Raw genomic sequence first — 15,740 nt, 5'->3', positions numbered from 1 at the left:
GCGCCACCTACAATGGAATTAAGGAAGTTTCCTACAGGCTTGCCTACAGCCAGTTGACCCAAAAATGCAGGCCCATTTCCACCTTGTCTGATGGTCAGAGAGTTTAGAGATTGACAAACGTAGTTACACGGCCCAACTCAGGATGTGACAGCTCGGTTCTGTTGAAATTAAGATAGCACCATGCCGTCCTGACAGGTGGTCAGGATGTGCAAATGGACTTCTGCTCCTTCTTCTGTAACTATGAGGTCACCTGGGGAAGAGCAGTCTTCAGAACATGTGACCTAGACTATAGAATGCTAATGATTTCATGTCTCGGAGTGATAAAGTGATTGGCTGTGTGAGTTTTCCTATGTATCATGTTAATAAAGTCTTTTGTTACCTTTCTCCCCCCCCCCCAATGTTGGGTATAAAAGTTGTGAAAAAATAAACACAGGTGAATTTTAGGATTTCAGTCATTGGAATGCCTTCCTGATACTTTCTGTGTTTTCTGTCTTACTATTTTTATGCGTCTTTGTATTCTTTACTTCTGTTTCTTCAATTCCCACGCCCCTACCTTGGTAAGAAGTGTTTTGGTCAATGCCGGTCCTCGACCCTGTTCTTATGGAGGCATTTTCTTGAGGTTCTCATCTCTCGGATGCTTTTTTGCTTGTGTCAAGTTGATATGTAGCCAGCACAAACACATCACTTAAAATAGTGCTGGTGGGGGGCCAGCAAGGTGCCTGCCACCAAGCCCAGTAACCAGAGTAGGATCCTCAGGTACCGAGGTAGCAGAGACCTGACTGCCGCAGTTGTCCTCTCTGACCTGCACATGTGCACATGGCGTGAGCCGTCCCCATACACACACAACAAATGAATGTAGTAAAAAAATAAAATAATTCTCATGTTAGATAAGACTCAAAAGCATATGTTTACTTAACTGAGACAGAATACCCCAGATAAAACAACTTCCAAAGGAAGAGCTTGGTTATGGCAGTTCCCAGGTTGCCACTGTCACTCTTCCTGGTTCAGTTGGGACTGTGGCAGCATGGTGCATCATGATGAGAGCAGGTGGTGGAGGAGGCCTGTTCGCCCCGTGGTGGGAAGCAAAGAGGCAGAAGAGAAGGGAAGGACCCGGAGTGGAGAACTGCCTGGAATCCTAAACCCAGAAGAGCCTGAGGCAGACAGCCACAAGTTCCGGACCAGCTTAGGCTACCCAGGGAGACATAGGGTCCCAATGTCCTCTTCAGAGCGACTCCACACAGGCGCTTGGGAACCACTCCAGGGTCCACACTAGAGCAGCCGCCCTGAGTAATGTTTTAATGTTGCATTTGCATTTCGAGTTATTAATGATCGTAGAATGTTTTTCCTGTTCGCATTTGCTGTGTCGAGGATTGCTTTCAGCCCTGAGCGTTTGGCTCTTAATAAATCAAGTATGGCACCTTACAGTATCCCTAAGGATGTGTGTTAGAGTCGAATAGAGTGCTGTGTGTTAACACCGCTCGGCGCCTGCACTGTCACAGCCCCAGAGCCATGTTTGTCTCTAGTGCTGTAAAGTGCAGCTGTAGCTGTCTGCCTGTCTTGCTCATCTTTGGGGGAGGGGGTAGGAAAACATGTCATTTGTTGCGATTTCTAGTATAATGACTAATTATCATTTCAAATAATCCAGTGTAACTGTTTCAAGTTAATCATCAATCACACGTGGGAGAAATTAAGCTGATATTGAATTATTTTGTACAATTTTAATTATAGAAAATCTGTGTATGCAAGAATATTTAGTTACAGCAAAGGAAAAAAATTGAAGTTAATTGTCTTTCAGTTTCAAAAAAATAATCCCTACTGCCTCTAGCAGGTATGGCCAGCCTGCAACCCGTAGGCCACGTGCAACCCAGAGTATATTGCTCTGAATGCAGCTGAACACAAAATTGTAAATTTACTTAAAATCTTATGAGGATTTGCCACAAGTATGAGGACCTGAGTTCAAATCCCCAGGAGCCATGTAAAAAGCTGGCCTTGGTAGTAAGTGTCTGTGATCTGTCGCTCCCTTAGTGAGGTAGGAAGCACAGAAAGAGGATCTGTGGAAGCCTGTCAGTCAGCTAGTCTGGTATATGTAGCAGCCGGCCATAAAGAAGACACCTGTCCCAAGCCAAGGTGGAAGGCCAGGATCAATGCCAACACATGAAGTTGTCTTCTAACCTTCAGACATGTACCCACACTCGTGCATGCCTGCTCTACACGCATGTACATGCACCTACAAAAGAAAAAGAGGAGGATTTTTTGATTATTTTGTTATTTGATTATACTGTGTTATAGAATATTAATTTAAGATAGGTTACATTTGTTTATGCTGACAAAGGTTGGTTTAATGATGCAAAGATGTGTTGCATTTGTTTAACTCTGTGAAGCTGTGTTACTTCGCCTCTCAAAAACACCTGACCTAATAAAGAGCTGGACGGCCAATAGCAAAGCAGGAGAAAGGCTAGGTGGGGCTGCCAGGCAGAGAGGATAAATAGGAGAAGAAATCTAGGAAAAGAAGATCAAGGAGCGAGAAAAGAAGGGGCCAGCCACCTAGTCAGCCATGGGATTAGAAGAAAAGATATACAGAAATAGAGAAATGTAATAGCTCAGAGGTAAAAGAAAGACATGATGACGTAAGTTAAGAAAAACTGGCTAGAAACAAGCCAAGCTAAGGCCAGGCATTCATAAGTAAGAGTAAGCCTCTGTGTGATTTATTTGGGAGCTGGGTGGCAGGCCTCCTAAGAGACAAAATGATAAAAACCACACAACTACAGTACTGCTCTAGATGTGAGCTTTGTGAAAATGACAATGTCAAAAGGTTAGACACATCTAAATACCTTTAAATAGGCTATCAAAATACATTTTGCTAACATGTTATTTGTAGCCTATCAAACGTACATTGATAATTACTGGTAAGATCTGGTGGAAACCTTAGTTGAGGGTATTTTCTTCCTGAAATGTAGATTTTAAAAGGATGTTTTGTTTCTGATTTCTCTCCAGGTTAAAAAGGCCTTCTTTGCCTTAGTAGCCAACGGAGTCCGAGCGGCACCTCTGTGGGAAAGTAAAAAGCAGAGCTTTGTAGGTGAGTGACAGGGCTGGGGAAGGCTGTCTGGGAAGGGACCTCCTATCCCTGCACAGCGACAGGGCTGTCTGGGAAGGGACCTCCTATCCCTGCACAGTGACAGGGCTGTCTGGGAAGGGACCTCCTATCCCTGCACAGTGACAGGGCTGGGTAAGGGACCTCCTATCCCTGCACAGTGACAGGGCTGTCTGGGAAAGGACCTCCTATCCCTGCACAGCGACTGGACTGTCTGGGAAGGGACCTCCTATCCCTGCACAGCGACTGGGCTGTCTGGGAAGGGACCTCCTATCCCTGCACAGCGACAGGGCTGTCTGGGAAGGGACCTCCTATCCCTGCACAGTGACAGGGCTGTCTGGGAAGGGACCTCCTATCCCTGCACAGTGACAGGGCTGGGGAAGGCTGTCTGGGAAGGGACCTCCTATCCCTGCTGAGTGCTGTATATCCCATCCCCGCTAGTTTAGCCTGATAGACATTTTCAAATTGAAGAACATCCTGGCTTTTGCATACTGAATCAGACCAGTAGTGAATTGGAGACACTGCTGTGGCCTTACTGCAATCTTTTTTGCTTTTCAGGTGTTTGTGTTGGGGGGGGGGGCTGAGGGGGGGGGCTGAGGGAGTTCTTTTAATTTAGCGATTTCTGAACACTCTGAAGGAAATGTGTCTTTGTCAGCTCAGGGAACAAAGTCACCGCAGATGTGGCCAGATGAGTTCAGGGCACCTGCTCCGGGCCGTGTGCTGGCTCTGTTCAGTCACTGCTCATCATTGTAAATGACAGCAAGCATCAGAATGTGAATATAACCAATGACTGCTAAATCATTAAGCTGTCAAAAGTGCTGGATAAGCCCTGGATATGACAATATGTGCCTGTAATCCCAACACTCGGGATGCAGAGGCAGGAGGATTACAACTTCCATCCTACGCAGTCTAGACCTTGTTTAGAACAGCCAAGAGCTACAAGTGTTGTTCAGTGTCACAAGACCTGCTTAGGATGTGCAGGGCTCTGGGCATGACCCTAGCACTGCAGGGGGAAAGGCTTTGTGCCTTCCAACTCTGTAAACTCTGTCACATCTGTCCCCAGTCAGAACAGCCTGACCATGCTGTCACTCCAATGTTTAGAACATTATTCTGAAATTAACTACTCAGTGTTCTTTCGTTGTTGTTTTGTTTCTCGAGACGGGCTTTCTCTGTGTATCTCTGACTGTCCTGGAACTTGCTTTGTAGACTGGGCTGGCCTTGAGCTCAGAAGCCCACCTTTCCGAGCACCCCCAGTGCCTGGGTCCTATAATGTGCTGTGGAAAGCACCCCTTTTTTGTCACCTTCACAAGTCTAGTTCCTAGCACACAGTAGGCCTTCAGTGGATGGCAACTCTTTACTAAACCCCTTGTGTTTAGAACGCTTCTCAGGAGGTCCGGGTGCCCCAGACTCCCCACCCTCGTAGCACATAGAGGACTTCTGCATCTCCTGCTGAAGCCCATTCATGTGCGGCTATGATTCTTTGTGCTGTTTTATGAGTGTTCGCGAGTTCTCCATTCATCCGCCAAACAGATTCCCTACTGTCCGTCAGGCTTGGTTTGCATGTCTACGTTAGTGTAGGAAATCCATGTTCTTTCTTCAATATACTAGATGGAGCCTGGGGTTTGGGGGCTGTGCTTTGCAAGATTTTCTAGTAAACATTGCAGATTCACTTGCTACTAGAAGCTTCCTTCCCATGTGTCTTTTTTGTCTACCTTTTTTCATATGTGTGTATGTGCTGTGCATATGTGTATGTGCACATGTGTGTGCTGTGCATATGTGTGTGCACGTGTGTGTGCTGTGCATATGTGTATGTGCACATGTGTGTATGTGCTGTGCATATGTGTATGTGCTGTGCATATGTGTATGTGCTGTGCATATGTGTATGTGCACATGTGTGTATGTGCTGTGCATATGTGTATGTGCACATGTGTGTATGTGCTGTGCATATGTGTATGTGCACATGTGTGTATTGCTGTGCATATGTGTATGTACATGTGTGTATGTGCTGTGCATATGTGTATGTGCACGTGTGTGTATGTGCTGTGCATATGTGTATGTGTACATGTGTGTGTGCTGTGCATATGTGTATGTGCATATGTGTGTGTGCTGTGCATATGTGTATGTGCACATGTGTGTACTGCTGTGCATATGTGTATGTACACGTGTGTGTGCTGTGCATATGTGTATGTGCACGTGTGTGTATGTGCACATTTGTGTGTGTATCTGCTGTGCATATGTGTATGTGCACGTGTGTGTGTATGTGCTGTGCAGGATGATTGATGTCAGGAATCATACTCCATCATTCTCCACTTCATCCTTTGAGGCAGAGGCTCTCAGTCAAACTCAGAGCTTACCTGTGTGCCTTGTCTCACCAGCCAGCTCTGGGGACCCCATGTCTTTGCCTTCTAAAACTGGAATTACAAGTGGGCCACCACACTGACCAGTGATTCTGAGGACCCAGACTCCTGTCCTCACACGTATGTGGCAAATGCAAATCACGGTGCCATCTCTCCAGTCTCTTAGTTTTACTTTTAATCTGTTATTCTTTGTTCCAGGAATGCTCACTATTACAGACTTCATAAATATACTGCACAGATACTATAAATCGCCTATGGTAAGTGGCATAGACCTCACGGTGTGTGTGGTTAGGATGGGGTGGATTTCCCAGTGTGTATAATAGATAAGGAACTTAACTATAATACTTCCAACTCAAGCAAACAGTGAGCTTGACCTCATATCATTTAATTAAAGTTTGAAGAAGGTACCGGGGGGGGGGGGGAAGGAATAATAACTGTTTTATTCAATTACAGAATCTTTCATTCTGATTTACTGCCCTGACACGTGTTAGTTCCTGCTGCTCGGTGACGAGCCCCGTGTGGTGTCTGCTAGGACCAGGAAGGGCGGTGCCTCCCCCCACTTCCTCTTAGTGGTTGGCCTCCCGGCCTCACCCTGGAGATAAAGTGGCCAAGGGACTTTCTTTTTGCAGGCCTGTTGTTATGTGTGAAGTTGGAGAGTTGCTTATCACCCCTCCAGGACTTATTTTTCTTACTTATTCCAGTTCTGGGGGGAAACTCAGGGCATGGAGCTTACTGGGCAATGCTCCACCCCTGAGCTAACCCCAGCCCCTCCTTCATGGCCATTATAAGGAAACTAGGAAATTCAGTTCAGACTCTTTCCTGCCAAGTTGGGAAGTTCTGGATGCCATTGGTGCCAGACGGCCTGGCACCTAGCCCAGATGTTCTAGTAGGGCATTTTGGATTGAAACCAGTCTGCCCGTGTCAAACACCGCTTGGTCTGGTTTTGTCTGCCGCAGTGGAGAGAACAGTTATAGGTTTGATTTAACTATTTCTGCTATCAGGGCACCTAAAAGGCAGACGGTACTCCAGTTAGAGGGTTTTAAGGTGGTGGTCAGTTGTCACTAATAGGCGTTATTTAACAGGGGAGCGTCTTCTGGGAAGTGTGTCCTCACTTGACCGCGTTGTGTAAAAACAGCAAATGTTTCTACTCGGACTGAGGTGGCCACAACATTTACGGGTTCTGAAAGTCAAGTTTGTGACCCATCATTTGATCAGACAGTCACTGAGTTGTCACATGGCTGTGATTCCCACATAAAATACAAAACTGGGTTTCTTCGTGAGGAAAACTCTAGGCCTTTCGATGTAGGGCACGAAAGTAGAAAGTGGACTGTGAGGGGGAGGAAGGGGCCTTAGGGACGAGAGTGGGGGGATAAGAGAAATAAAGGATTGTGTGTGACGTAAAACAGGAGGAGGAGCCGTCTGCGGGAAGAAAGAGGACAGAGAGATGCAAGGGTGACTGTGGATGATATATTGAGAAACAGGACGTACAAAAACAGAAAGGCCACCGTGAAACCTGTTACTTTTATCTGCTTACTAAATTATCCTACTTAGAGAAAAATGAAGTTCTATCAGACTTTAAATCTTCTGTGTGATATATGTGATAAAGAACAGCAGGTGCCATATAGCAAATCTCTGTGGTTACTTGTTAAGTAAAAAATTTTTAAAAAAAAGTCAATAAGTAGATAAACAGCTAAATCTCTTTTTTGGCACTTGGGGATATGGGTTTCTGAATTTTCTAGTTAGAAGCAGACGGGCAGGAGCGTAGCCGCTTGCCGTTGTGGATGGTAACACGTGTGGATGTGATTTTTCTTATTTGCAGGTACAGATTTATGAATTAGAGGAACATAAGATTGAAACGTGGAGGGGTAAGCACTACCAGGTTTTAAACCCTTCAATATCTGGAGAAAATGTTATGTGAAAAGCGTGTTTGATGTCTCAGGTCATTTCCTGCACTTAATGACAACCTGCTAGTTAAAACACTCTGTTTCTTTTTCATTTTGAGGGTCTTCGCTACTAACTGTGCATGTTGTCACACGTGTGTAGCCTTACACTAGACCTGGAGCTGTAGAGATCTGACCACCGAGTAGCACCCTCATATACCTGGTCACCGTAGCCCAAGTGTGGGGAGAGCTAGCTTCTGCTCTGATTAAGCTGAATTACTCTTTTACCAATTCAGCAAAACCAAGACAAGAAAAATTCCAACTGAACGCTTCAAACCGAGTGACAAGGAAATCATTTCAGGAACTTTTGGGCTGGGGAGATAGTATGGAAAGAGCGGGCCTGAGAACCCGAGCTCAGTCCCCGAGGCCATGCCAAAGAGCCAGGCATGGGAATGAGCACTTGCCAGCCCTGGAGACAGTGACAGGTGAATCTCTGGGGCCTCACTGGTCAGCCAGCCTGATTGAATCAGCAAGGCCAGAGCCAGGGAGAGACCCTGTCTCAGAAAATATGATGAAGAGCTTTCTGAGGTGTTCTCTGGCCCACACACAGAAATATTCATACACACAGATACATACACTCGTAGATACAAAAGAACTCTGTTTGACTCACCAAAATCCACCCTTTAAAGTCAGTCATGTTATTTTTACCTACAGTGGGGGACCAGTTCCTGGGTGGGAAGGTTATCGTCTCAAATAGTGGGCAGAGCAGAACATGGGATGGCTCAGAGGACCCAGACTGGTCGGAGCATAAGGGCCCTGGCCCAGTGCTCAAGGGAAAGCCTGGGTAGAGGGAAAGGGCCAACTGCAGGACATTCTTTAGCTGGGTGTTAGGAGTCTGTGCTTGACAGGATGACCAGTCTTCAAAGGAAGCTGGGAAATCATAGCCTCCACTCGCGTTCTTCAGACCTCTGTGGGCCCTTTTGATTTCACACGATTTTGAAATCTTGCCAAGGGGTGTGTTTTATTGAGCATGGCTTTATCAAGGCAGGCTAAATGAATTAAGTCACCATGGCATCCAGATGGCCTGTCAGTGACTAACAACAATACCAGGACAGGCACTTCTCATCAAATTCTGCCGTATACGTCCCGTTGGTTTAGATGTATTTACCCTTCTACCTACCGGGGTGTTTGGAGGTGTGATAACACCAGGATGGTCTCAGACACTTTCTGTGTGCAGACCTCAGCAAAATGAATTAATTAAGGTTGATTTCTTTACAAAGAAAATGTGCATATGTCGGCAAGATTCCCAACATGCCCTGGGTTTTGAGCATCAGTTTAGTGAAATAAAATGAGATCATTTAAAGAACAGCAGTGCTTAGAGTGATGTTATCTCCCGGTTTATGAGCATCTGCCCTGGAGGATTCTGTAAACGTTTCGTTTCTTGAGAGCAGCGTGGACTTGATAGGACCCAGTGGCCTCTACTACCATCACTCCACATCAGACCTTTTCCTGATGTTATCAGCATCTTTGGAAATATCGGGGTTTTTTCCTATATTTGATTTTTCTCCAAGGACAATGTCCTGAAAACATTTGAGGCTGCTTAAGATAACCATGACTGTAACCTTAGTTTAGAGTAAATCTTTTATTTGTGTTTTTAGTTTGTCTATTTCTTGTAGACTATAGCATTGCGCACAGCAGATCTGTAACTACGTTTTCCTTCTACAAATGCAGAGTTGTACTTACAAGAAACCTTCAAGCCTTTGGTGAATATCTCTCCAGATGCAAGGTAAACATGGAAGCTTCTTCTCCCCCTTTGAAAGCATTCTTTGCAATGTAGGTGTTTTATTGCCTTGATAGGTAACTAGAAGTAGACAGACAAGTCCCTCAGGCTAGATACGAAAAGCTTCCTCAATCCAAGTAGTATGGCAGAAGTTGAGAGATGTTGGAAATCACAGCAAAGCCAGACATGGTGGAATCCTAGCACTCAGGGGAGGGCGGCATAGGAGGATTGCTTGTTTGAGGCCAGCCTGGACTATATGCATAGCAAGCACAAGGCTACCCCAGACAGCTCAGCAAGACCTGAGAGAGGAAGGAGAATGAGGGTGTGGAGCAACCGTGTGGGTCCAAGTGGTTGGAAATGGGCCATGAGGTTGATCGTCCAGGCCAGTTTCGAACACCCAGCTCTCCTGCGTCAGCATCAGTAAAGGGATCCTGGTATAGTTACCAAACTCGGGGCTTCCCCCTGACCCAGCATCTGTCTGAGAGGCTGGCTCCTGGGAGAAGCAGTGAAACATTCCCAGGGTGCTTTCAATCTAGACAGAGCCATCCCAGAAAGAGCAGGAAGGGTGAAGCCAGACTCAGGCACAGCCTGTCAGTAGAACAGGTGCTGGACTCAGCCCCTGGCTCTCAGCACAAGATAGACAGTGTAGGAGACATTTTTAAAGCCCAAGAATTATATAGAGAGAAAACACTAGGTTTTGTCACCTATTCCCAGATCGTAGGAGAAGATACACCCCACAGGCTTCTTGCAGACAGTGGCAGGAGCAATGAGGACACAGGGCAGTTCCCCAAGGTGGGCTGGCGGGGCAGGCAGACACCCTGGAAGTCCAGTACCCAGCCTCAGTGCTAAAGTCACTGCTAGCTTTCCAGAAGGCTTTGCCTCTTCCAAACCAAATCCCTGGACACACTGTTACCAACTTGTCTTGCTGGAGATCTGTGTTTCCCTCTTGAGTTTGAGATATTTCAACAGATGGGCGGAGAGTTCCCACCTAAAGCTTTGCCTCGACTGTTGTAAGCTGATGAGCCTCCTATGGTAGTATAAGAGCAGTGGAAATACTGGAGAGCAGGGGTGGTCCGAAGTCGTTCTGATTTTTCTTGAAAGCCTCCTAATGACTCTAATGGCTTTTCCCGCAGCCTCTTCGATGCTGTATACTCGTTGATCAAAAATAAAATCCACAGATTGCCAGTTATTGACCCTATCAGTGGGAATGCACTTTATATACTTACCCACAAAAGAATCCTCAAGTTCCTCCAGCTTTTTGTAAGTAGTCCCTAAAGATGCAGTTGCCTCGACTGTCACTTACATCAAGTGAATGGGCTCTTGTCACTCTCAGTAGAAGAAACCGCTAGTTCCATGGTTTCCTTTCTGCAACATTTCAGTTTCTCAGCTCACTGCTGTGTGCACTGTGTGTTCTCCAAGTTGACGCCGGCTCAAGTGCTGTAATCGTTAGTCCAAGTGTTAAAGTAATAAAAACGGTGTGTGCCCCTAAAGATGGGTATCTCTTGTGCATGGGTGGCTAAAGGAGTTTCTAAGGCGGTTTCATTGAGTTCTACTGCACCAGATGGGCGGAGCCAGGGCTTAGGGCAGCAATTGCTTCATAGTGTGTTTGTTGAAACCGTGGTTCTAGAAACATAAGCAAAACAACAGCATCCCAGGGGTTATCTCATTCTCATCTGCTGCAGCAGCCAGAGAATCCCAAGGCAAGTCAGGTATAGGCAAATGATACACCATATTGCACGTCTGTGGTTTGTGTTCACAGCCTCAGAGGCAGGTAGTGTTAGAGGAGGTTCCACGGGAGCAGGAATGCACTTTCGTGCCCTACCCCCATCACTAGTCAGGACGGGTGGAAGTGTTGCTGGTTCAGAAAGGTCGTTTGAAGTTTTCTTTCTAAAGGAAGTAAGAAACACTTAAAGCTACTTCCTTTCTGCAGCTTCCCACTAGGCATGCAAGTTCGCAGAAGGGCCCAAGTTGCTGCTCTGGATGCAGCCTTGCAAGGCCAGTGGCTTACAGAGGTGTCAAAGGTTTAGAGAGTTGCATTAGTGCTAAGAAATCAGAAGAAGAATAATTTGCCAAAAAGCCCATGACATTTAGTAAGCAACCTAGGAAAAAAAACAAGGGGTTTGGGGTTTTGTCCATCGGCTGGTAATTGGGGAATGTGGCAGCCTTGAATGTTGAGATATCATAGGAACCAAGGGCTTGGGGTGGAGGGGCAGGTCTGGACCCACAGCGGCCAGGCTGGCAGCTCAGCCCCCGAGAGCCCATCTGTGACAGTTGGGCCACTGCAGGTACTGTCCTGGGAGCTTTGCACGAGGTGTCCCTATGCACCCTGTCCAGTTGGTGGTGTCATTGCTATTCATGTTACCACCCCTCTGGTCTGTGGAAAGAACGGGGCTTTGGCAGATAGAACCTTGCAGCCAGAATATTCAGCCATAGGTTCTCAGATAAAAATATAAATTTTAGATAATGAAACACCAGAGCCTGGTTTTTACTGAGTTGTCAGGATCATTCTGAGAAAGGGTAGCGATACCCTTCCAGGCATTTGAGAAGTAGGTGTCTACAGCAGGAATATCCTGTACTGAGATGCATTAGATGACCTAATAGGTCTTTCTCTCTCTCTCTCTCTCTCTCTCTTTTGTTTTCTCTAAATTTCTAGGAATCTCATGATTTGAATATTGATGAACTCTTTGACTTGAACATTTTGTTTCTTCTAATTGTTCATCTTTTCCTGATAATTGTAAGGTACACCAGGAGGATGGCGTCAGCTGTGGCCTTTATAAAAGGTGGAGCTTTGAAACCATAGACCTTACTGTGTTGTAGTCCAGCCTGGTCCTAGACTCTCTTCAAACTTACCCTTCCTCCTTTGAAACAGTCAGGAAAGGGAAGTTAATTTTCAAAGGTTCCTCCCTCTGTGTTCAGCTAGCTTACTCTTCACTTCTAACAATCAGAAATCGGGTTCATCTAGGGAGAGTGCAGACTGTGGCGGTGGGGTGGAATGAGGAGCAGCTTAGTCTCAGCCAGTCAGCCCTGGGGTCTGCAAACACACAGGGCTGAGTGTACATCGCTCAGAAGAAAGGATCCATGTCATGCTGGCTTTCAGGCCTTCATGTCCCAGACACGCCTGTTGCTCCCATCCTCCAGCCACTTGTTTGGTGTGAAGAGAAGGGAAAACATGAATTCTTAGGATCGTTTTCTGTAGAAGGATCCGCGTTGAGCTGTCATCTGGTTTGAGGGAAACAGTTCTGATGTAGCTCTGATGACGATGAGATACAGGCTGGCTGTTAGGAAAGCGTACCTTTAATTCACTGCACATAGTTTTTTCATTCAGATCTGGATGTTTGAGCATTGAAAGGGTATGCTGGGGTTCTAGAACATTCTCATGTCTCTTCTTGCTCAGATGTCTGATATGCCAAAGCCTGCCTTCATGAAGCAGAACCTGGATGAACTTGGAATAGGAACGTACCACAATATTGCCTTCATTCACCCGGACACTCCGATCATCAAAGCCTTGAACATCTTTGTGGAGAGACGGATATCAGCTCTGCCTGTGGTGGATGAGTCAGGTCTGTGAGGCCATCCCGGCAAAGCTTAGGACCCTGCTCCTGAGCCAGGAGTGGGAAACGGGCAGACGGCAGAGAAGTGGGTGCTGGGATACAGTTCCCACAGCAGCGGTCAGCAGGCTTAGTTTCCTGTCGCCTTTAAGACACCGTTTCCTGTCCTAAATAAACCCATGTGTTTTATTCAGCACTGTTTAATGCACAGTAGTTGCCCAGTTAAGACAGTTTTTTTTAATGAGTTACTGTCTTGTTGCTAAAATGTTTTTCTAACATTATGTTTTCATTTTTAGGAAAAGTTGTAGATATTTATTCCAAGTTTGATGTAATTGTAAGTATTTTTTTTCATGTTTCTAAACCTGTCATTCAGAATGCATTTTCAAACAAATGAAAACCAAAATTAGACTGAGTCTTTTACTCCCTGATGTAATAGTATCTGACCTTTTGAGGGGAGCCTTGGAGACTGTCAGTCTCCTCATAGTGACGGTATTTCTAGTACTCACTGTGTGAGTGTGTGCTGATGTTTTACCATCCTGGGCTTTCTGACGGCCATGCATGGCATCCATCCCTACAGCCCGTGCACCACAACACTCACATTCCTTTCTGGGGTCGCTCTGCCGTGGGGCCCCTTGTTAGTGCATACTCCTGCGCAGGTCGGGAGACGCCGTCCTGAGAAGACAGCCAGTAGGCTAAGAGAGCTACGTCTTAGCTTCCTAGGGTTCTTCACTCAAATCCCTGATTGGCAGCTGTGAGGATTCTCGCCGATGCTCTCTCGTTACCTTTAAAACGTTCTTGCCCACTCATTTTTAAGTGTGGTCTCTGAGTCTTACACTGCGTCTAAGAAAGGGAAGTGAATCTGACAGCTGACGTGCTTACACCGCGTGTTGCCACAGCGTTGACCCTGCCATTAAGTACAGTTTTGCAGCTGTCTCAGATCTTTCAGCTCAGTCTGTTCTGTTTAATGTAGTAGATACCAAAAATCTTTTCATTAGAACCTTGGATGCATGGACCCACTAAAATCTATGGGACTTGTGGGAGCCTCCATGGGTTTCTGGGCTTTGTGGGTCTCTTCTTCTTCTTCTTTTTTTTTTTTTTTTTTGGATTTTTGAGACAGGGTTTCTTTGTAGCTTTTGGTTCCTGTCCTGGAACTAGCTCTTGTAGACCAGGCTGGCCTCGAACTCACAGAGATCTGCCTGTCTCTGCCTCCCGAGTGCTGGGATTAAAGGCGTGCGCTACCACCGCCCGGCCTTCGTGGGTCTCTTCTTGATCTTGACTGCCCACACCTCCCTAATAGAGTCCATGAGAACTCACGGGGAAACACTGGTGTGGGTGCCCTCCCTCTGAGGCATCTTACCCTTTGCAAGTGTTAATTTGTTTCTCAGGAGACAGTGCTCATGTGTGCTGTAGAACCCTAGAAGACCAGAGTGGGGAGGAGCCTGGCAGAAAACACTGTCAGAATTTTACAAGTGAGCTGGAGAGTTGGCTCAGTAGTAAGAGTGCATGATACTCCCAAAGCCCATGTCAGAGGGTTCACAGATACCTCTAACTCCAGACTCCAGCTTCAAGGGATCTGACTTCCTCTTCTGGCCTCTGTAAACACCACACACACAGAGAGAGACATGCATGTGTGTCCACATGCACACAAATGTAAAGTAAAATCTTTTTAAATGTATAAAATGACATCTATCTGCGTAGTGATACAAGCCTGTAGTACCAGCCACTCAAGAGTCTGAGGCAGGAGAATTGCAAGTTCAAAACCTGACTGGATATCAGAATAAGTTCAGGACTAGCCTGAGTAACTTAGGGAGACCTGGTTCGAAATTTAAAAAAAAAAAAAAAAAAAAAAAAAAAAAAAAAAAAGAGGCCAGGAGGCTAGGGAAGTTCACATTAGTAGAGCACTTGCTTAGTTTGCATGACGTCCTGGGTTCAAACCCCCTTACTACCAACATAATGCCTTTATATTTCTCCATAATCAAGGTACACCTAGTAACGTGATATCCTTGGTTATGACTGAAACAGCCATGCTGAGGGCACAATACTAGCTGGGAAGAGAACTCTTAATACCAAATTCCATGCTAATGTTTTTAAGAATCAGGTCACTCGTTCATCCAAATGGAAGTGAAGGATGTAATCTTTTTTCTATGACTCTCTTACAGAATCTTGCTGCTGAGAAAACATATAATAACCTAGACATCACGGTGACCCAGGCCCTGCAGCACCGCTCGCAGTATTTTGAGGGTGTGGTGAAGTGCAATAAGCTGGAAACACTGGAGACCATCGTGGACAGGATAGTAAGAGCCGAGGTGAGCGGCCCCAGCCCGGCACACACAGCAAGGTCGAGAGACAGCCCTGGGAGGCAGGCCATGGCTTCTGTAGGCTAGGAGTGGGCTCATGGCTGTTCTGAACCCCAGCCCAGTGCTTGGCACACGGTCACGAAGGCATACTGAGGTGAGCTGAATTTGGTGAATTTTTGTGAGTGCAGATACTTTCAGAGTATGAAAAATGTGCACTTGAGAAAACAAAAGTGGTCCCAGACGCTTTCAGTAAATACATCCTGTCAGAGTACTTGAAGTCAAAGCAGAAACGAATAATGTTACTTTAACAAAGTGAATGATTATAAGGTGGAGTGAAACTTGTGTGTACATGCGCGCGTGCGTGTGTGTGCGTATGTGTGTGTGTTTGCACGTGCACCCACATATGTGAGAGTCAGATCTCTCCTTCCCGCGTTATGTGGGTTCTGAGGACTGAACACCAATCATCAGGCTTACATGGCATACCCTCTACCCCAAGCCATCTCACCAGCACAGACAAAACTTTTCAAAGTTCCTTTCTCTCTCCTCTCTGTCCCTGAGTGAAGTGAGTAGTAAACTGTAGGGCCTCCCCAGCCCGAGCAGCCATCCCCACACTGCCTGGACTTCGCTGCTTGTACAATGTTCCCCGGAGGGAAATGAGGTCACTGTGATGTGTCATCCACCTTCTCATTCCCACAACCGTTCCTTTCTTCTCAGACAGGGCTAGGAGTGGCATCCAGTGTGGCCTTGTCCCTCCCCTATCCCTTGCCCTCCAATGTCATACTCAAGG

The 15,740-nt window shown here is 46.2% G+C and overlaps 1 protein-coding gene across 14 annotated transcripts in view; it reads left to right on the top strand.

The window, feature by feature from the left end:
- Prkag2 (protein kinase AMP-activated non-catalytic subunit gamma 2) overlaps nt 1-15,740 on the top strand; it is a 271,437-nt gene that overhangs the window by 248,127 nt on the left and 7,570 nt on the right. For all 14 annotated transcript variants that reach the window (XM_041640579.1, XM_041640574.1, XM_041640573.1 and 11 more), the window contains 8 exons: nt 2,995-3,076; nt 5,647-5,705; nt 7,268-7,313; nt 9,060-9,114; nt 10,242-10,368; nt 12,503-12,668; nt 12,953-12,990; nt 14,816-14,962. In XM_041640579.1, the coding sequence (XP_041496513.1) occupies nt 2,995-3,076; nt 5,647-5,705; nt 7,268-7,313; nt 9,060-9,114; nt 10,242-10,368; nt 12,503-12,668; nt 12,953-12,990; nt 14,816-14,962 (720 nt within the window). The remainder of the gene's footprint in view (nt 1-2,994; nt 3,077-5,646; nt 5,706-7,267; nt 7,314-9,059; nt 9,115-10,241; nt 10,369-12,502; nt 12,669-12,952; nt 12,991-14,815; nt 14,963-15,740) is intronic.

This window comes from Microtus oregoni, unplaced genomic scaffold (assembly GCF_018167655.1).
Source record: "Microtus oregoni isolate MIOR12 unplaced genomic scaffold, Mior012 000064F_ref0000363, whole genome shotgun sequence".
NCBI classification, from domain to species: Eukaryota; Metazoa; Chordata; class Mammalia; order Rodentia; family Cricetidae; genus Microtus; species Microtus oregoni.
Note: the sequence above shows the minus strand (reverse complement) of the source record. Positions and strands in the feature narration are given on the sequence as shown.